Source organism: Falco biarmicus, chromosome 1 (assembly GCF_023638135.1).
Source record: "Falco biarmicus isolate bFalBia1 chromosome 1, bFalBia1.pri, whole genome shotgun sequence".
In the NCBI taxonomy this organism is placed as follows: Eukaryota; Metazoa; Chordata; class Aves; order Falconiformes; family Falconidae; genus Falco; species Falco biarmicus.
This window is the reverse complement of record NC_079288.1, coordinates 110,072,882-110,093,477: the sequence shown is the minus strand read 5'-3', so window position 1 is coordinate 110,093,477 and position 20,596 is coordinate 110,072,882. Positions and strand designations below refer to the sequence as shown.

Here is a 20,596-nt window from a genome sequence, read left to right as displayed (position 1 = left end):
ATTCAACTTAAGTTGAACACTTGACTGAAAGGGGTTATAATGAAAAACTGATGAAAAGGCCAGTATTTTACTGCTCATTTTGCACTGGAGAAATCATAGGCAGCAATTTAGTAAATTCTTTGTAAGCCTTCATTTAGCAGAAACATGCCTCTGAGACTATATGATAATTCGTAGTGGCCTGCTAAGTTTGGATAAGTAAAATACTTGAGTGCGTTCAGTATTAAATCAGGTCAAGCATTTGAAAACAGCACTATTCAGAGGGAGCATGATTCATTTCCACTGCTAGATTTAGTGTCTGCAGGGGAATCCTTGTTACCAAAACATCAGTGCCTAAAGCACAAGTGGTTTTGGAAACCTGAGAACATGTTCAGTTGGCTCTGACAATAAGGTATAATTGGCCCTTAAGTGCGGAGGCAGTATTTGCTATGACTTGAGGTTATCTAAGTCTGTCTCTTAATTGCCTTACCTTTTTAATTGAGATATATTTTTGACCAAATGATAGATAATATGAAGTTCTCTTGGTTTATTTGTGTTATCTTCAAAAGACACATGATACTTGCTCCAGCATAAATGTGGGTACCTATCTAAGCAGTTGATGTAGCATGCATGTAGGAAAACTAACGATTCCTAGGAAAAAATGATGCCTGTAAGGCCTTACTGGTTGATGTAAAGGTTTATTGGTGCTTGATGGTGTTCCTCCAAAGTCTGAGAGTCTTGGGTGGATTTGGGGTGTGTGTGAGCAAATTATGCAAAACTATTCACTCTGAATACCAAGTTGGTGCAGTAACTGATGTTTTGGAAATAATCTGTTAATTGCTACATTAACTACGGGAGTAGTTAATGAGCCATTAACCTCTGTCATGATACTTTTTGTGACGTTTGTACTTGCATGCTAACAAAAGCGTACACTTTCTTACTATATTGTGGAGGCAAACGGCAGGGAAAAATTGTTTCTGCCATCTGTCTGTTGTTGGGCTGCTAACTGTCCATCCTCACACTTGTACGTCACCGTAACAACCAGCACTGTTTCAAGATCAGGTTCTGATGAGACACGTGTTTAGGAATGAAGTCAAATATTCCCTACAAGTGCTGGGAGCCCCTTGAAAATGTTAGCAAAAGCTGGTTTGAAGTGAGCGGGTGGTTTCAGGTCTGCATGAGGCTGGTCTGGAAAGAAAACAAGGTTGACATTTGTTGTCTCTGCTGCTCTGTTTATACAAGCTGTGCTTTGCCAGATGGATGAGTGCAACTCCCCCAAGGCTTTTTTTATGACATTTGATAACATCAGAAGTGAGATGAACGATACTGCAGCTATCTGCACTGAAACTTTGCTATATGTGTATCTGAAATGAAACTTGTCAAGCAAGGCAGTACAAATCTTTCACATTGCTTTTTCTTGCTACAGTAATAATATATGATTAAATGCTTTTTCACAGAAAGCTTTCTTACCTGGGCTTTTCGCCTGGTTGGAGATGGGAGGTGGGGGGGGGGGGGAGTGTACAACATATGCTGCTCACAGTGTTTTTGTGCCTGCTGGATGATGCTGATGTGCCTCAGTATCAAGTACTGTACTGAGCTCATCAAATACAGTATAATGGGCAAGTGCCAGAACAGGTGTTCATTGGTTTGGTGAGCGTCTGTTATGGGTGGTCATGCTATGGGAAAACTTGCACTAAGGATTGTGTTTGGTGATGTTTTGGAAGGCAAAGATTTCTCCCTTATGTCAATGGGATGTTTATGTCTTAAAGCTTGTGTTGAAGCAAAAGAAGCAACAATAGCTTACCTATGTGAAATAACAACAGGCGCTTCAGTGCTAAAGTAGGTCAAAAAAATATGACCTCTGTAGGACCATCTATAGGATATTCCTGCCAATTTCTTCATAACCTACTGCAAATTGGATCAGAGCTGTGGTGCGTGCAAGTCTCTTCAGGCTGCAAATAGTACAGAGTAAGTGTTCTTACCAAAAACTTCAGAGCGTATTTCTTAGTCTTTATGCCTATTCACTTCACGTCAGAACTTGCCCACATAGACCAGTTCTTGTGTTTGTGTGACTGACTCCCCTTCCCCTGGGTCTGTAATTCTGTACTCAGGAATCCCTGTGCATAACTTGCTGAAAACTGCCTGGAAGGACTGGGAAGAGGATTGGGCTTAGCTTAAAGTTTAGCTGTTAATTTCCATTGTGTGAACGAGACCTATTGTGTTCCCATGTTCTGGAAAGCCGCTTCCATGTAAGCTAGTCCTGCCTAGGCAGCTCTGGTTTTGTCTTTCTTTTTAAAGCTTCATTTCATCTCTTTCAGCATGGTGGTCCAGCACTGGGTATAGGTTGTAATGAGGGCCAAATATTGTTGCTTATAAGCTTTGTTTTGATGAGAAGGGAGGCTGAGTGATTTTGCAGTGCTCTGGTGTGCTCAGCAGCTTCCGTGGTACCTGAATTCATCAGCTGTAGACTCAGTGGAAACAAAGTATTTTAGCAATATCCAAAAAGCTGTGTGTACTTCGAGGAGAACTGCTAAAAGCTAGACCCAAAGTGTTGTTTCCTTCTCTGAGGAAATGGAGCGTGTGCAGTCAGAGTCTCATAACCGGCTGGGTTCAGAAATAAATCCATCTGGGAGTGCTGAGAGCTGTGTGCTGTGTCAGGACAAGGTCTGCCTGGGGTTTGACCAGCAGGGAATAAGGATAATTTACAAAAACCTTGATAGGCATCTCTCTGTTTTTTACAGCTTCTGGATTTCCCTTGGCATCTGCTTAGTCTTAGATTCATCTTCCTGAGGCTTCTTATATAGAAACAGATGAAGTGCTGCTCTGACATGGGTCAGCTCTGTTCATCCACCCAATCACTGCTATGTCACAAGAATTGTTTGCCTTTTGTGCCGACAGCTCTTCCTTTCTGAATTCCCTTAATATGCACAGGTAAAAGAGAGAGATATGATATTTGTTCTTGGTTCTTACCCAGGAACAGCAGTGGGTGCTCGCTCTTAGCAACAGCAATGGTGCTGCTGCTGTTGGACAACTGAAATTCCTGGAAAGTTTTATTTTTAGTTCTTCCTAGTTGTAAAAACCTAGTTGGCACAGTGTGCTAATGGTGTCACTGGCGTGGGAGAAGCAGAACCACCAGACAGGAGCTGCATGACTGAAGTGCTTGAATACCACAAGGCAGGCAGGATCGGGTGCTGGTGCAGAGCTGCCTTCAAACAACGTGCAAGTGAGTTTAAGACTAATCCTGGTTCTTACACCCTCCCCTTGTAGCTCACAGGGCACCACTCAAATTCTGCCCTAATTTCAGTGAGAGTCCAAATACCTCTGTATTGATGTCCCCTACTTCACAATATTTAAAAATGGGTGTGATGCAATGTGAGAAATGCCCAAGCAAAAGCTACCAATTGCCATTTAATACCTGTAGCTCTTCCAGGTAGCAATGCTAGAAGGCATTATTTTCCAGCTATGGGTTTTTGTGGGCTGCTAAAAGCATAACAGACCTTTCATACCCACATCCACATGCAGCGATGGAATCCAAAACGTAGCATTGACTGTTTGAAAAACAAACCTCATGCCTCTGTGAGAAATACAGGCCACTGGCAAGTGCCTCAAAGTGCCTCTCTCCAAAGAAGCACACTGAGAAAATTTAAGGGAGTAGTGGTGAATTCCAACAGAAAAAAACCGTGCTTAGGCTGTGTCTTACCTGACGGCTATTAACATCTTCTGTACCTGCCATGACAAGCTTAGCCTGGTTTGCACCAATGATGTGTCACATGCTGAGCCGTGTTCTGAAATCCTGAGTTCTCCTGGGACTGGGTGGTTTGTGTGGTGCTCCAGCCATCTGCTGATGGATGAATTACTCCCCTGGCAGATAGTCACCCCAGCCCTTCCTGCAGGCGTGGGCATATAATTGGTGGCGTACCCCTGAAATGGGAAGCGTTACACTAAGATGCTGAGGCAGTTAAGAATGTCACTGACATTTCCTTTCTGGCAGAGCCACGGATGTGTTTATCAAAACTAGAGTTCATTTGGTCGAGTTCTTCTGGTTCTGGTGGCGAGTTACTTAATAGTACAAAACCTAGAGCAAGCAGGAACAGGAAGGGCCGGGCAGGCGAGCGCTGGAGCCACACTGGTTAATGGCCTGACCCCCCGGGAACTGCTGCACTTGAAGTAACAGATAAGGGTTTGACTGTCTGCATTGTGTTCCAGCAGACGAGTGTTTTGAAAACAAACTTGGTAAGAAATACGGACGCTTCAGGATGAACTGATGCGGATGCTTCAGGATGCTGATGTGGAATGGGAAATGTAACGGTGACTTTAAGTCTGTTTTAAAAACTCTGCAAATGTTCCAATAGCCTGTGTATCTAGTAATTCCTGCGCTGTGGCTGCAGGTGGCTGTCTCTAGACAGGGCTCCCTGGCGAGGCTGTTGCCAAACGAGTTTCAGCACAGGCTGGACCCGGCAGTGGGCATCCCAGGGGCAGACCCAGAGTGTGCTTGAGTCTTTTTCTTGGGACAGCAATTCCAAGTTGCATGTTGGCTGTGATCAAGAAGCGGTGTTGCAGCGTGGGGATGGTGGGTTTCAGCCTCAGACAGCACTTGCTGCCTGCCGCTGTGACTCAGTTTCCTGCAGGGAAGGTCCGTGGCTGGGATGTCAGGCTGCTCTCCCACCCCTGGGTAGCACCGTTCAGTGTGTAGCAATCTCCCAGCCCACTTGCTTTGCACGCAGCTGCCCAGGGTCGCGGGGGCAATGTGGAAAGCTGTAGGAGTTGGTTGGTGGCCTGCTCAGACCTTCCTCCAGCATCACAGACGCTGCAGCATGGGAACCGACTGGAAACCCAGGTTCATGGTGTAGTGAGGCTGTTGGGAGAGTAACCCTGGGCTTCAGGCGGCGCCGCGCCGACCTCGGTCCCCGAGCAGCGGGGAGGCTGGAGGAGCAGGGCTGCGCTGGCCCGAACAGGAGCCCGGGGCTGCGCCCCCCGGCCGGGCCCGCCCTCCGCGGGGGTGGTGCCGCCGGCCGGAGCCGAGGATGCTGCTGCCGCTGCCGCCGCTGCTGTTGCTGCTGCCGCTGCTGCTGGCGCTGGCGGAGGGGCGGCGGGCGGCAGAGCTGCGGCTTGGGCTGTGGGGCAGCCCCCGGGGGAAGGTGAGCCCGGCCTTCCTCTCCCTCACCCTAGATGCCAGCCTCGCCCGGGACCCGCGCTACGTCGCCTTGCTCAGGTGAGCCGCACACACCCCCCTCCCCCCCCGGTCTTGCCCAAAGGAAAAAAAAAGGGTCCTGGAGGTGGGCGGCAGGAGGGGTCCCCTGGAGCCGGGGGTGGGGGGTCCCGCCAGGCGGAGGAGACCCTCCGGAGCCGGGGGTGGGGGTCCCGGCAGGCCGTGAGGGGTCCGCAGCCGTGGGGGAGGTGGAGCCCGGGCATCCCGGCGGGGAGCCGGCGAAGGCGCCGCTTCCCGGGGCGCTCCGGAGACGCAGGGCAGGAGGCGAGCTGGGGGGGACGGGGGGGATCTCCCCCCGGGGGCTTCTGCCTCCCCCCGGGGGCTTCTGCCTCCCCCCGGGGGCTTCTGCCTCCCCCCGGCCCGTGTCCCGGGCTGCGGGAGCTGCCGCGGGCGCTCGGGGAGCGGGCCACCGGGCGGGAGGCACAGCTCAGCTGGTCCGGGCTAGAAGCAGCGCGGGGATAAACTTGGGAGAGGAGCTGCTTTGCAAGCAGGGAGAAAAAAAAATAATGGGGGGGGGGGGGGTGGGGTGTACAAGAAGCTGCTGAGCGGGAAGATTACGTGTGGTAAGGCTGAGGGCTGGGGCTGTTATCCCTGCTGCTTTGCGAAACAAAAATTATCTGAGCCCCCAGGCAGCTTTGCGGAGGTTTGCCGGGGCACTGTCCGCGTTAAGAGAAATACATGCTGAGGAAGGCCTGTCGCCATCGAAGCTGATCGAGAGATCTTAAAAATGAAGCCTTTTTGTTTCCCCCTTGAGTAACGCTCAACAGCACTGGACTGCCAAGTGATGGTGTACCCTGCCTGTTCTTTTGGGTCTGACCTCACTCTTGCCTTTTCTTCCCTGATTTTCCTCTTCTTTTTTTTTTTTCTTTCTTGTGATTCTACCTTTTTTTTTTTTTTGGAAGCTGTCTTAATTCTTTCCTTTTATCTTTCTGATGCCATACTTCATCTCCATGGTATTTCTCCAGTCCTGTTTTCCTTCCTCCCACCACTTTCATCTTTTCCTTCTCACCAAGGTGGGGAGAAGGCTGCTGCCAGCTTTATTGGCGAGTGCTCACATCTCCCACCTCCAGCCCTGACAGCACTACTGCCGCAAGGAGCGGGAAGTACTTGGTGGCCCCTAATCTACTGCATGTCACCACTGAGCAGATAGCACTGGTGTGCATCGTGGTTTCCCCCAGCAAAGGCCAGCTGTCAGTGCCGCACATCTGGCATGGGGTGCATGAGTGGCCGAGGCAGATGGCTTTTGCTTTATAAACCTGCTTTGCTAAAGTTAATGCTTGCCCCAGCGTGGGCTCCTAATCTCTGTTGGGTACAAAAGCAATCGCTTCGGCTGTCGATGGAAGTCGGGACTGATGATGTCAAGTCAGCCTTACATTCACCTTCTCGCAGGACTGGTATGTCAGTTCTGTAGAAACAAACCCAAAAAATCTAGGGGAGAAGGATGCTTAGGATAAAAAAAAAAACAAACAACCAAATCCAAACTGTTTTAAAGTATTTCCTTACTTTGCCCCTGGGATTTGGCTCCCTGTCCATGAGTATGTTCCCTGGGGAATGTCTTCCCCTTGCCGCCCTGCCGGCCCACTTAGCTGGCAGTGTCTCTGTTGCACCGTGCAGAGGGCTGGGGCACAGGTGCCCTGAGGGGTCAGGAGCACCCCGAGGTTACCAGGTAGCCCCAGGTCACCTACGGCAGTCTGTCCCTCTGGGCACTGGCCACGTTAACCTCTATACTGAAGCCACTGTCTGCATGTATACAGTGTTTTTCTGTTTCTTGACATACTTTCCTTAGCAATCCGAAACTGATCGCCCTGGCAACGGCCCTGTCCCCAGGGTTCCTGAGGTTTGGTGGCACCGAGACAGATTTTCTCATCTTTGATCCCAACAAAGATTCAACTTTGGAAGAAAAAATCCTCTGGGAACTTCAGGCCGAGCAAGGTAAAACTGGCATCAATATGTTAGACTCAAAAAACATCCCAGGTTTAGGAGGTGGCTTTGATGCAGGCTGGGGATGCCACAAGGGCACAGTGGCAGTGCAGTGCCCTCCATGGGGTCAGCATTGCTCTCCTCCATGGAGAGGAGATCCATGGACCTTCAGCACAGTCTGTGGGAGGAGGTGTGCCAGCTGTGGGAAAGCAAGGAAGCGTGCAGAGGGCTGCATGTCTGCCCCAGCATCTGCTGGGGCTCCCCCTTTGCTGCCCTGTACTCCTTGCGGCAGCCTTGGAAGCTTCGCCACTGCCTGGGAGGTGGCCAAGGTCAGCTCAAAAGTTGTGGTTTCATTGTGAAAATTAAGTAACGTATGGAAGGCGTAATCTGATGAGAACAGAGCCTCTGTTTTTGCTACCTTGGCCAAAGCTAGGCTGGGGGTGCAGCCTTGCCCTCCTGTCAGTTTGACAGGGCAAGAACAAACCAACCAGACCACATCCAACTGCTTGAGCTTTGTTCTGGTGTGCCAGGTCTCCTGCTGTGTCCATACCCTCGTTAAACTTAGCAAAAGCACAAAAACCCTTCTAGAGGTGTTTCAGATGAAAAGATTCCCACCTACTCCTGTGGTTCGTAGCACAACAGTGCAATGGTACATCACTGTACGACCCAGGATACCTGGGTTTGAAGTCAGGTGGTACTTTTCCCCCTGCACCACTTTGCCGAGGGGCTGTCTCCTATCTGGGTGACTGTGACCCCAGCTTCTACCTTCCTTTTTGGTTATGGCTCGTTCCTGGTTTGCATACCAAGAAAAAAACCACGAGCTTTTTCTCAAAGTGTCTTATGACTCCTGCTGGCATTGCCATGGGAGCCGTGCAGGGCAGCCAGCGCTTTGCCATACGCGAGGCGGGCAGTGCAGGAAGCGCTGCCCCGTATCTGCCCGCAGCATGGCGGGCCATGCACCGCGCCGCACCGCTGCCTGCTGGGGTGGCTTATCTGCTCCTCGGCGCTGCAGCCCAGGCCTCGTCAGCTCGCTGGAACAAAGGTTTCCGGATGGTGCTCCAGCTAAAATAGTTTATTGGGGGGTGACCACCATGATACCACCAGAAGCACAGCTCAGTCTTCCCCCACTCCCCCATAGCCATCACTTTAAGCCGGGAAATATACATTATATAGAAAAAGAGGGTGGCTCAATGCATAAATATACGTTAGCTATGTGGTTAACATTGTGAAAGCAGGGGTGTGTTTCACAGAAGTACGTGACTGGCACCCAGCAGTTCTGCTTTCTCCTGGGGGATGCAGCCCTTTGCATGCTGGACCCTGGCTATGAAGACAAGGGCTTAATTGCTACCAACCTTCTTCTGCCCTACAGAGACTTGTGGCTCCAGGCCTGCGTTTGCCGCTGTGGAACAGCTGCTGCTGGCCCAGTGGCCCAGCCAGGAGAAGCTGATTCTTGCAGAGCATAACTGGAAAAAGCACAAAAACACCACCATTACAAGTAAGGCTTCAATGGATTTTTCTGCTACAGTTTATAACCAGGGGGCTGCAGTTCTCTGCCCTGCAATAAAAGGGTGGCAGAATTTTTTTTCTATTAATGATCCCAACAACCCCTTCCCTAGGTACCCACTATGGATATTAAGCTTTTCACCGAGGCTTCATTCCCATAGGCTGTTCAGAGCTGAAACCTCTGGAAAAGAAATATTTTATTCATTTATAGAAAAAAAAATCTTTGAATATTTTTCTGTCTGCCACCTCATATTTAATAGTATTCAGCTGCTGCAGCCGTTGGGAGGATTTCAGTACCTTGCAGGATGGTGTGCGGTAAGGTCTGGGCTCTTTTGTCCAGCTGGGAGAGCTTGGCACATCTGCAACACCAGGCTAAATAAATATAGGCGGTGGAGATTGTTGCTTGGCCAGAGCACAGCCAGCATACTCTGACCTTGAGATAAACAGCCCCTCTTTCTCCTCCGTGCAGGAAATACGCTGGATATTCTCTACAGCTTTGCAGTCTGCTCCAAGTTTCACCTGGTTTTTGGCCTCAATGCCTTGCTGCGAAATGGTGGCTTGCAGTGGGACAGCTCAAATGCCCAGGCGCTGCTGGACTACTGTGCCTCGCAGAGGTACAACATCTCCTGGGAGCTTGGGAACGGTAAGTGCAAAGCCAGCCTGTGGGCCAGGCCAGCTGTCACCTGGAAAGGTGCCACTGCAGGGCAGGGGCTGGCAACTTTGAATGTTTTGCATGACAGCCCATGAAGGCAAGGTGTTGTTTTATTGGGAAACATCAAGGTCTTAATTTGCGAGGAGGGATTTCACAGGAAGCGCAACAGATGAGCAAATTGAGATGATTTTTCTGCTTCTACCAAGGCTCTGAGGTGAGGTGAACGATGGCCTGTGAGGTGCAGGATGTCGCCCATGGGGACTGACAGGGATAGAGTGCCAGAGAGCAGCATGCTCCATCACTTGGGGCTTTTCAGTTTCATGCTCATCACCTTCAAATATCTCACCTGTACCGTGCCAGATCACGTGAAGCTGTAGGGGAAGCCACTCCCCACATGGAATGAGCTGCCCTATTTCGTGCCCTGAAACCAGAGCAGGGTGCTGATGCATGTGTGTCTTCCCCAGAGCCCAACAGCTTCAGGAAGAAATCTGGCATCTACATCGATGGCTTCCAGCTGGGGCAAGATTTTATTCACTTACGCCAACTTCTAAGTAACTACACCCTCTACAAGCACGCGAAGCTCTATGGTCCTGATGTTGGGCAGCCCCGAAAGCACACGCAGAGGCTGCTGAGAAGGTAGGGGTGGGGGGTCCCAGCAACACCCCCCACGGTGGGCATGTGTGAGATAGCTGTGGCTCATCTGCACCCAGATGCAGGGGGCATGAGAAGGCACCTGGGCAGGGATTTAAGGATTTTCTGTTCCAAACCAATAATAAGGATGTACCAATGGATACATCCAGTCTATTTGAGAACTAATCCCCTTAAATTAGGAACATGGAACTTTTTTTCTTTGACTGTGGATGACTGAAATCTTACCTGCATGTACAAGCTCAAGGCTTAAATGCTCAGCCTAAACTAAGATGCTAGCAGTACTCCAGCAATCCACATGCCTTTCGACTGAGTGCTGGCTCTAGTGCTGCATTAACAAGGGCTTTTCACCCTAGAAATCTCCATGTGTTACACAAGCATTAATTCATCCCCCCAGCGACCCACCAAGGCGGCTGTGCTGCCCAAAGCCATTTAAAAGCCGTGGCAAGCATGGTGCCAAACCAGCTCACCATCACCACCACCAGCTGGGGCGAGAGGGGACAGCTGCGTGTGGCAGGTTGCTCATAGGGGGCTGCAACCCATCACCAGTCCCTGTAACCCCACCATGCTCCATCACACTCCCTCTGCTTGCAGCTTCCTGAAATCGGGAGGGAAGGTGATCGACTCCGTCACGTGGCACCAGTAAGTACTGCTCTGATGCCATCATCACTGTTTTCTTTACAAAATGTCGATTTGAACATCTCAACGGGAAGCAGGGGGGTGAAACACCCCTTTCAGTGGTTCCTCGGGTGCCTGTCCATAACCACCTCTGCTCAGAATAAGAGATGATTTGAGGGAGCGTGTTACAGAAATGCAGAAGCAGCGAGGACTTGTAATGTAGGCATGGCAGTGGGGAATGCGAAACGTGCGAGGTGGTAATTTTGCTTGCTAAATATGTGCACTGGGAAACACGGAAGTGGGATGTGGAGAAAAAGATGGCACGGCAGCTTTACTTCTCAGAAGAGCACAAGTGAGTAGGTCACGGCGCTCTCCCGCGTGACAAGAGTTTCTGCAGTGGCTGAGCCTTTTTGCACATGGTGTGTTTCAACATGTGCCAAAAGCTAGTGAGATCTGAGCAGTGGTCCTGGTGGCCTCCAAGCTCCAAGTTGCCAACCCTTGCCAATAAAATGCACTTTCTTAAGAGAAGAAGGGGGTGTTGTATAAAAAGAAAAGAAGGTAGCTCAGACTTACTTGGCAGAGATCTCTCTGCTGAATTTTATGCAAGAGCAAAGGGTTTTTAATGTAAGGTTTTAAACAACTCGTGAGGGTCTGGGCTTTGAAACAGAGTCAGCACCCCTGACACTGCTGCTGCTCTTGGCATTAGAAAGACCGGATCTGCTTGAGTGAAATCTTTGCTCCCTAAAAGCAAATTCAGGGTGTCACCAATGACCCTGCTGGCAAATGCATCTAACGCCTTGTAAAAAATGCAGCAGAAGACGAGTTAGCTGATGCGTTACATGCTGCCTTGTTTCTTGCCTGTCTGATATAAACAAAAAGCCTTGCAGGGCTGGCTGACCTCTACCTGTAGAGAAGTGCTAGCAGCTTCTCCTGCTCCCTTACGTCTGCTCTCCAGGTCAGTTCGGGCTGTGTGTGGGTACCTCCCCCTCAGATCCCACCTGCAGCGCAAACAGCATGGGCACAGTTCCAGCCCTTCCCTCTTGTGCCACGGCTTAGAGCCGCAGTTTTAGAGTGCTCGGGTGGGCAGTGGGTAAGTTGGCCCCAGAGCACCTGCCGTGAGCTCCATGTGTTTGAAAGTGATTTCCATGTGATTCTGGTTTTCTTTCCGGGCTCGAAAGCAGCACGGTGACATGCAGCAGACAGGTAACAGCGGGAAAAGATGCACATGCTTATATTATATATCTATGTATACATATATGATTCATCTATGTATTTTGAGCTGTTAGTAAGGCATAAAATGTGTCCTTTCCCCTTCCTGAGCTGTTCTTGCCCTGTGGCTGTCTTTGCTTTGAATAAGCATGCATTATTTTCTTTACTAATTTAGGATTATCGGGTTTTAGCTTCCTCTTGTGGCTGGAAGACTTCTGCTTCTGGTAGGACTGAGTGATAGCTCGATGAAATGCAAAAACCATAGGGATACCAATTTCCCATTCTTTATTCGGACAATCCAGACGTAAAAGCCCTTTTGCTTTATGTGGAGGGCAACCTTCATCCTGTAGAGATGCCTCCATCCCGTTCCTCTCCAGATTGCCAAAATACTCGGAGGGACAGAATTTGGGACCTATATTTTTTATATATAACTTGATACAGTAAAGCAAGTCATAACATAGGAGTGTCAGACTCCTCAGCAAGAGCAGATTTTACAGAAGCTGCCTCTTATTCAGGGATGTTTTCCTCATTCTGAATGAGCAGATGCAAAAAAACCCTACTACTTCGGTTGATCAAAATTTGTGATGTCCTGCCTCCATCAAGGTAATTATACCTGATAGGTCCCTTAAATACAAGCAACATACCTACACATTTGGAAAACAGAAAAGGAAAAAGAATTGTACAGAAAAATAGCTCTATGGATAAATTTATCGAACAACCGAGTACTTCTGGTGGTGTTTTGTACCAGTGGTGTATTTTTCTTTAATTTTGGCTGTGGGGTTTTCTTCTGTTTCAAGTTACTATGTGAATGGACGAAGTGCAACAAGGGAGGATTTCTTGAGCCCTGAAGTGCTGGATACCTTTGCCACAGCTGTACATGAAGTCCTGCAGGTACCTTGTCCTGTTCAGTCATTCCCATGTTCAGTTTGCAGGAGGTTAGCAGGGAATCCAGAATACAGTACAATTTCTCACTAGCAATAACCAGGGATCCTCAAAGCTTGGGTGCTGCTGTCATTGTAAGTTTAAAAATAAAACAACAAAACCCCCCAATACTAACAATAAATGAGCTTCAATAGTTTGCCATGCAGCAAGCATGGTGCCAGATACATCACAAACGTACAACATTCTTATTTATTGTTGTACTCGTTATTCAAGGATGTAATTTATTGCCTTCCCCACCCCCCAATTTCTTTGTATTTCGAGATGCTGAGAGAAGTGTAAATTACAGTATACCACTACTCAGTACAAGAAGATTTACAGGACCTGTCTTTTAGTGGTTTGCCTTGTTCTGCATGCATAGATGTGTTTTTTTGGAAGGGAGGGGTAGTAAATCTGCTTCTAGTCCTTCTGATCAGAATTTGTGACACATCCTGGCTCGGTTGGTGTCATCCCTTAAATGCAAACATCATACATCGGCATTTGGCTAAAGCATTAAATTTTGATTACCCATTATTTCAGTAGCCAAAACACTTAACTGTTGTCTTTTTGTCGTCTTCCCTCTGCCACACTGGCCAGATTGTTGGTGGGACTGTGCCCAACAAGAAGGTCTGGCTAGGAGAGACGAGCTCTGCCTATGGAGGGGGAGCTCCCAGGCTGTCCAACACTTACATTGCTGGCTTTATGTGAGTACCGTGTCACAGGTGTGTGGAAATTACATGCCTTACCAACTAAAGGGGGTTGCGTCCATGCCCTGTAGGAGGAACATCTCTGTCGGGCTTCCAGGGAGCGCAGGCAATGCTCTAGGCAGTGTTGAGGACCATAACCTTCCCACTGCTCCTAGTATGCTCGCCTCATGCCTGAGGTTTGATGTAGACCCAGGTAACAGGAGATTCCTATGGGAAACTGAGGATGAGAAGCACGGAAAAGGTGTACTTCTGCCCTTGAATCTGCAATGCAAACTCCATCCTTTTGTGAGGACAGAAAGTCATTCACGAGATGAGTGTCCTTTTCTGATGTCATCCTTCGACCACTGTGAGATACCTAAGCAAAGGGAAATTTAGTTATGAAAATTATTTTCTCCAAGGACTCCAGTAGCATTTTATTGAAATAAAAGAATTCAGGCTTTCTTAGCACTTTGATCAGTTTATCGCTTCAGGGAGATAAAATTGCATGGGAATGTGTGGTTCACGCTTCAAAAATTAACCAGAAACATGATTGCAATGTATTTTTTTCCCCTCCTGTAAGGCATGATGATCTTTTCATCAGGGCCTGGTGTGTTAGCAAGTCAAAACCTGGTAGTGGCAGGCAACCTTGTCATTGATGTGATGGTTTCTGTCAGCCTTCAGGCCCATGGCCAGTTCAGGAGCATCTGCTCCTGGTTCCCACCACCTGCAAACAGGGGAGTGGGGCAACTGTTCCCACCAACTTGGACCTCCGTGGTCTGAAATGATTTTTTTAAGGTAATCAATGCAAAATTTGAATTGAAATTAGCTGTGTGATTTTTGAGGAAGTCAGCATCATGCTCTAGTTCTTGCTTTCCCGCTTCCTGAGCTGGTTGGAGAGGGGCACTGGGGTACAGTTGAGGTCAGCGATTTCATCTGTGTGTTGTTTGCCTCATCTTTTGGCAGGTGGCTGGACAAACTTGGGCTTTCAGCCAGGCAGGGAATTGACGTGGTGATGAGACAGGTTTTCTTTGGGGCAGGGACCTATCACTTGGTGGATGCCAACTTTGAGCCTTTACCGGTATGTATGCAACCCCACCAACACCACCTGAATGCTGCATCTATTTCTGCACAGGCAGCACGGCATGTGGAGATACGTCAGCTATTTTAACAGTGTCTTTTGTTTGTTTGTTTGTTTGTAAGATAGTCATGGTTGTACCTAAAGTTAGGTCACGTTTCATCATGGGTTCATGTATTGTATATAGATACAAGATATTTACTGCAGCAGGAGGGACGCAGCTAGTCTTCAGCACAGCAGAGGCTGATTTCTGGGTTATAATGTGAGTCGTATGAAGACAGTTCTGGAGTTCACAAGGCTTTTCTGGATAGACTATGTTGGTTTGCGTACTCCTCAGCTGAATGATGAGTAGATTTTAAACAGAAGTGATACAAGGTATTATAATGAATTCCAAATGAAAACCAAACCAACATTAAGTCAAGACACAAGCATTTCTTAGGTCACGAGCGTATTTAGCCTTCAGTGGTAGCGGAAGGATAATGAAATTAAAACATGCTTTCAGTATAGTTGGATTTATTAGGAAATAAAATTCTGCTGTAATTAAACATTGTTATTTGAACTATTCGTTGTTCTTGCATGTACAGCATGTTTATTTGTTCTAGTAGCACTTAACCTGGGGGTGAGAGGATAGCATCTTTCTTTTTAGCTTTCCTCTCATTTTTCTGATTCCAAGTTGTGATTTTCACAGGCTCATAGAGACCATCTGAGAGGACACCCAGCATCCAGGGGGTTTCTGTCCTGCCTGTTCAGCTGGTCCCCATACCCAGGGTCTGCATTGTCAGGCTTGTCGTTTTGGGCTTTTTAGTCCCTCATTTAAAATAGGTTTAATTTAGACTGAAAGGATGTGCCTTGTTCCTCACCTATGGGCAGTACTAATTTATTGTTAATCAAGTTAATAATGCTTTAGAGGCAGGGAAATCCCAACCCAGGTCCATCAGCTTTCATTAGCATGGAAATGAAGGACAGCAGTGTCAGAAGGCTGCACCTCCTTGCAGAGGGGCTGAGCGTGTGAGCCGGTAGGAAAAGTCACTTCCCCAGGCTTGTTGGTGAGTCAGGAGAGAAACACCATGGTTTTCTTTCTAGGAAAACCTCAAAGACAAACAGACGAGCTGGGAGAAGCTCTCTAAAATGCACCAGCTGGAAGCACATCCTCCCCTGGGGCTGTGCTCAAAGAAGCGATGCTGCAAAATGCAGCTTGCCTGCAGCCTCCTAGTCCCAAAACACATCGGCACATGCGCTCTTTGGTACAGTCATGGACTTCACAGAGGAAAAGTAGTGGTCAAGATACAGGAAAAAGGAGACCTGGAAAAAAAAATGAGTCTGCACAGGGCATCAGCCTGCTCTCGGGCATCATCCTGGGGTGTCAGGATATACTCTTAACTGACATTCAGAAATTATTCCCGAAACCTGTTCAAAAGCACGATGTTAGTGAAAGGCATAAAAGAGGGGGCTTCTTCCTGGCACTGTGCCTGTGGGCTGGGCACAAGCTCTCCTGCAGGAAGGGCAGCCCATCCCCTGGGATTCAACCTGCAAGTGCTCTGTACCCTGCAGAAGGGCGTTTCCAAAGTCCAAACATCTTTGCCACAGAAAATGCTCCGAGATTTGCATATGAATGGGAATATGGTTCTAAGGTACCTTGTAAACACAGCTGTTCTGCAGCTTGGAGGCAGGGTTTTCTCTTTAGCTATGTTGTTTGTGGGAATTGAAATAGATACGGTGAAAAACTTGGTAAAGCAAAAAATTATTGGGGGGAAAAAACCCCCACCCTGAAATTACCAGAATAATGAACATTGCATTAAGCACCATGTGAAGTACCTGGCACGATGTACCCAAGTGCTTATGTGTGGTTTTGTGCCTCCCAGGACTACTGGCTGTCGCTGCTCTACAAGAAGCTGGTGGGTACCAAGGTGCTGCAGGTCAGCCTGGCAGGAGCCAACGAGAGGAAGCTCCGTGTCTACCTCCACTGCACGAATGCCCTCCAGTAAGCTTCCAGAAAGCCTCCAAAATATCCCAGAAACTGAGCCCACATCCAGCCCTAAGCCAACAAAAGCAATCTGGGACAGCACGAGGATGCACGCTATTTCTGTGAAACCTCTTTCTCTCCTGATCCTCACCATCATCTTCTCTCGCCTTGCAGCCCAAAGTACAGAGAAGGGGATGTGACGCTGTTTGTCTTAAACCTCTACAACGTCACCCAGCATTTGCAGCTACCAAGTTACTTATCAAGCAAGTACGTGGATCAGTACCTCTTACTGCCTCATGGCAAAGAGAATATACTTTCCAGGTAAGCATGTGATTCCTCCTGCCTCTGTAGAAAAGGTTGTGGGTGACGTGGCCTCCAAAACCTCACTTTGTTCGGTTTGCAAGGATGGGGGTGGGGGGAAGGGGTTAATCTTCAGTCATCTAGGGCTTTTTTCAGTAAGGTCTGACTTCTGTTGAATCAAGTATCCTAAAATCAGGCTGCTGAAAGCTTGCTAAGGTACAAAGACACTTGTTTGATGTTAATCATGAAGCTTTTTCCTATCAGGCTTCGGGGCACTGGACCAGCTGCTGGAGTCCGTTTTCTTTTGCACAAGCACAGGTATATTGCTTTCCCAGGTGCTGGCTCCTGATTTACAGCAACGTGTTCAGGCTGTGTATGGTTTCTCCTGTTGTTCCCACTAATGCATCGGTATGGGAAGGATCTGCTCTGGGGGCATAGAAGATACCCTAATATTTGCAGGAGAGAAAAAACAATTGAAATTTTGTACTTTTCAAAGCCTGTTCTACTGTTAACCTCACTAGAAGAGTAAGAAACATGTACTTTTCAACTTGCTGTGCTACGACTCTAAAGGACTCCTTGCAGAGGGACTGCTGCAGATGCTGTGTGTGTGATAAACCCCCAAAGGAAGTTTAGTTTAGCATTGGGCTGAGTTTGTGTTTACACTCAGGTTGAAATCTGTTTGATGGCAAACAAAGCACAGCTGCCCAAACAGTCTCTCTGTCCCTCTCCAGGTCCATTGAGCTGAACGGCCGTGTGCTACGGATGGTGGATGACAAAACGCTGCCAGAGCTCATTGAAAAACCCCTTGGTCCTGGCAGCATACTCGGCCTTCCAGCCTTCTCTTATGGCTTTTACGTTATCAAAAATGCCAAAGCTATTGCATGCATTTAAATGGTTAATACATGTGCACGGTATAAATGTAAAGCACTTGGCTAGTAGAGAAGTTTAATCCTAGAAATTCACTTTTCTACCACAAGACTTAAATTCTGGCAAGAGATGCAAATGTGGTGGCACTGGTATGGTTGTGGGCTGGGGAAGACATAAGGACCTGCTGGGTAATTTGTACATTAAAGATGCTCATTAAGCTCCCTGAAGAATTATCCAGGTAGAGCAAGCCCAGGCAGGGGCTGGTTTTGCTCTCCGTCCAGCCTAGGTCACTGTGCTTGGGCATGGGGCCCTTCTCCACACCACATGTGGAGCTGCATCAGCTTCTCACGCTGCACTTGGGGCTCTGCCAGCCAGGAACTGCAACTTCCCCTCTCCCTTTTGTTTCTGCAAGAAAGTTCCTTCAAAGGCTTGCCTTCAGAAAGGATGAGCAGGGGGGTTATTTTAGCTGTACAGCTGTGATTTTTGCCTGTGCCTTGTGGGGAAGCCTGAGGAGGGGTTGTGGTTGCTGAGGGCATCTCGAGGTGGAAAGCAAGGACGCACAAAGTAAACTGAGGTCAGAGTGCCTGCAGGGGAAACCAAGCACCTTGCCGAGGACCCAGGTCCTCCATGGGATTTGGGGCAGCACTGCAATTTTTTTCCAGGCTAGGAGAGTTGAGTCACAAGATGGAGCTGTGGCCACGTGCTTTCCAAAGGCGAGTTTTCCACACGTGAAATACAGGCTGTTCCCGCAGGGTGGTCCACTGCTGTCCTCACAAGCTTCATCCACAGGAGGAAAGGATAGGAGCCCACCAGTGCCCTGGCAAACCCTCTGTGGTCAGTGGGCTGCACAGTGAGGGCTCGTGACTCCTCAACCTTCACCACCCTGCAGGTGGTTCAGCTGGAAAGGACTTCCCTGAACCTATCTGCAGGCGAAGTCCTGCCTTATGGTCTCTTCTGCCCTCGTGGAGATGGGAGAGTAAGGAGACTAAGCACATCACCCACCCCTCGACCATCAGCTCAGTGGCCTTAGAGCATCCTGGGGACAATCCTGCCCAGCCAGGCTGACATCCCTCCTGCTGGGGAAACAGCCATTTTGGCCAGTAATCTGTGTTGGTGGTGGGTGGCTTTTCTTCTCAACTGTGCCTTCCCCATGCCCGCCTTGCTGTGGTTTGGTGTGCCACTGGCTGCTTTCCTCTGGCACAGGGGCTGCCTGTCTGCAGGGGAGCAGAATGCCTCGGAGAATACCTGTGGTCTCCTGCACGTGTTTATTTGCATTTACTTTTCTTGATAATATATAACCCATGTCGCTGTCAATGCCTTACGATATTTTGAGCACAGCAGGGAAAAACGCCACCACCACACCACTGTATTTCCCTTTTTAAGCTTTAAAAGGATGTTACCAGCTACCAGGGGTTTCAACAACATGGGGAGGGGGAAGAACAGTTAAAATTAAAACACTTTAAAAACAGATGTACTTTTGAAGCTATGATGAAAAATTGCACAATAAAAAGGTTATATTTAAGTTCTGTGTGTTGAAGGAGTGTTTGCATCCACAGCGCAGATGCATTCTGTGAAGGGTTGCATATGAGGGGGTAATATAGATCACAATGAGAATAAAGAAGGTTGTTTCTTTACATTGTCCACGTTCACTAAAAGAAGTAGAGAGAGCATAAAATGGAAAGTCTTACATACAGTCAACATAAAGTTAATAATATATTATTATAACAATAATAAAAGTTACAAGTAAAATATCAAAGTTATTGTTTGCCAGGTAGCTTCTTTTTAGACCTTTTCTAACAGTTTTGTTCATTCCTATGCTTATGACTTATATTTGAAGATTTTAATTAAAGTGATTTATACCAGCTTTTGGCAATCTCCCTGGGTTTTTAAGATTCCTTTTTGGCATTCTGCTACCACTCAACGCCCTACCTTTCTTTTGGTCATACATCACCTGCACTTTGCATGATTCCTAACAAGAGTACCCAAGTAAATACAAATTAAAGAAATCCTATCCAGGTTGGTGTGTTTCAATTGCCATTGGTTCAGAAGCCCTCCATCCCGCTGCCTGACTTGCACACAATACATGGGCTGATGATCAGAATGCAGGAGTGTCCTTGTTTTGGCTGGGATAGTTGATTTTTCTTTCTAGTACCTGGTGCAGTGCTGTGTTTTGGATTTAGTATAAGAATAATGTTGATAACACACCAGTGTTTTAGTTGTTGCTAAGTAGTGTTTACCCAAGTTCAGGAGTTTTCAGTTTCCCATGCTGTGCCGCTGAGAAGGGGCACAAGAAGCTGGGGGGGGGCAGAGTCAGGACAGCTGACCCAAACTAGCCAAGGGATATTCCATACCATAGAATGTCACACCCAGTATATAAACTGGGGGGAGCTGGCCAGGAGGTGCTGTTTGCTGCTAGGGGGACTGGCTGGGTGGTGAGCAACTGTATTGTGCATCACTTGTTTTTCTTGAGTTTTCTTCTTCTTTCTCTTTTTATCTCCCTTTTCATTACTATTATTATTAAATTTTGTTTTATTTCAAGTATTAAATTGTTCTTATCTTGCCCCATGAGTTTTACCTTTATTCGGATTTTCCTCCCCATCCCACTGGGGGGGCCAGGGAGCGAGTGAGCAGCTGTCTGTTGGTACTTAATTGCTGGCTGGGGTTAAACCATGACAAGAAGCTACTAGCAGGGGTACAGGGATGTCGGGGCTGCAAAAGACAGCTGCTCTGGCTTTACCTCCCAGCCACATCTCCTCTGAGCACACAGCCTGGTTCCTCGTATTGTGGGGTGGCGAGAGATCTGATTTACAGCTCAAGTAACCGCTTTCAACTTAAAAAGCTCTGCGTACACCCAGATGGCTTCTCTTTATGAAGTGTTGTACATTAAGCTCATAGCTACTGTTAGCTCTGTGCAAACAAAGCAGGAGGGAGATGAGCATGGGAAATGAGACACTGGATCCCAGCACAATGAGACAGGCATGGTCAGAACCAGAGGCAAACCACCCTCACAGGATCTGCCTGCAGCAGGCACGCCTGCCCCATTGGGTACCTT

At 48.1% G+C, this 20,596-nt stretch overlaps 1 protein-coding gene across 1 annotated transcript; it reads left to right on the top strand.

The window, feature by feature from the left end:
* The first annotated feature begins 4,978 nt into the window (after positions 1-4,978).
* HPSE (heparanase) lies at positions 4,979-19,066 on the top strand. Its single transcript, XM_056360421.1, has 12 exons — positions 4,979-5,188; positions 6,972-7,117; positions 8,475-8,600; positions 9,078-9,251; positions 9,725-9,896; positions 10,503-10,550; positions 12,533-12,626; positions 13,251-13,357; positions 14,303-14,417; positions 16,277-16,395; positions 16,552-16,698; positions 17,409-19,066. The coding sequence occupies exons 1-12, from the start codon at positions 5,001-5,003 to the stop codon at positions 17,566-17,568; spliced, it is 1,596 nt and encodes a 531-aa protein (XP_056216396.1). The 5' UTR covers positions 4,979-5,000; the 3' UTR covers positions 17,569-19,066.
* The last annotated feature ends 1,530 nt before the right edge of the window (positions 19,067-20,596 follow it).

Bases quoted from the DNA above. Each gene is read 5' to 3' on its own strand.
- HPSE (XM_056360421.1), top strand. From the start codon at position 5,001: ATGCTGCTGCCGCTGCCGCCGCTGCTGTTGCTGCTGCCGCTGCTGCTG. The intron at 5,189-6,971 runs GTGAGCCGCACA...TACTTTCCTTAG, and splicing joins CGCTACGTCGCCTTGCTCAG to CAATCCGAAACTGATCGCCC. The intron at 12,627-13,250 runs GTACCTTGTCCT...CACACTGGCCAG, and splicing joins CTGTACATGAAGTCCTGCAG to ATTGTTGGTGGGACTGTGCC.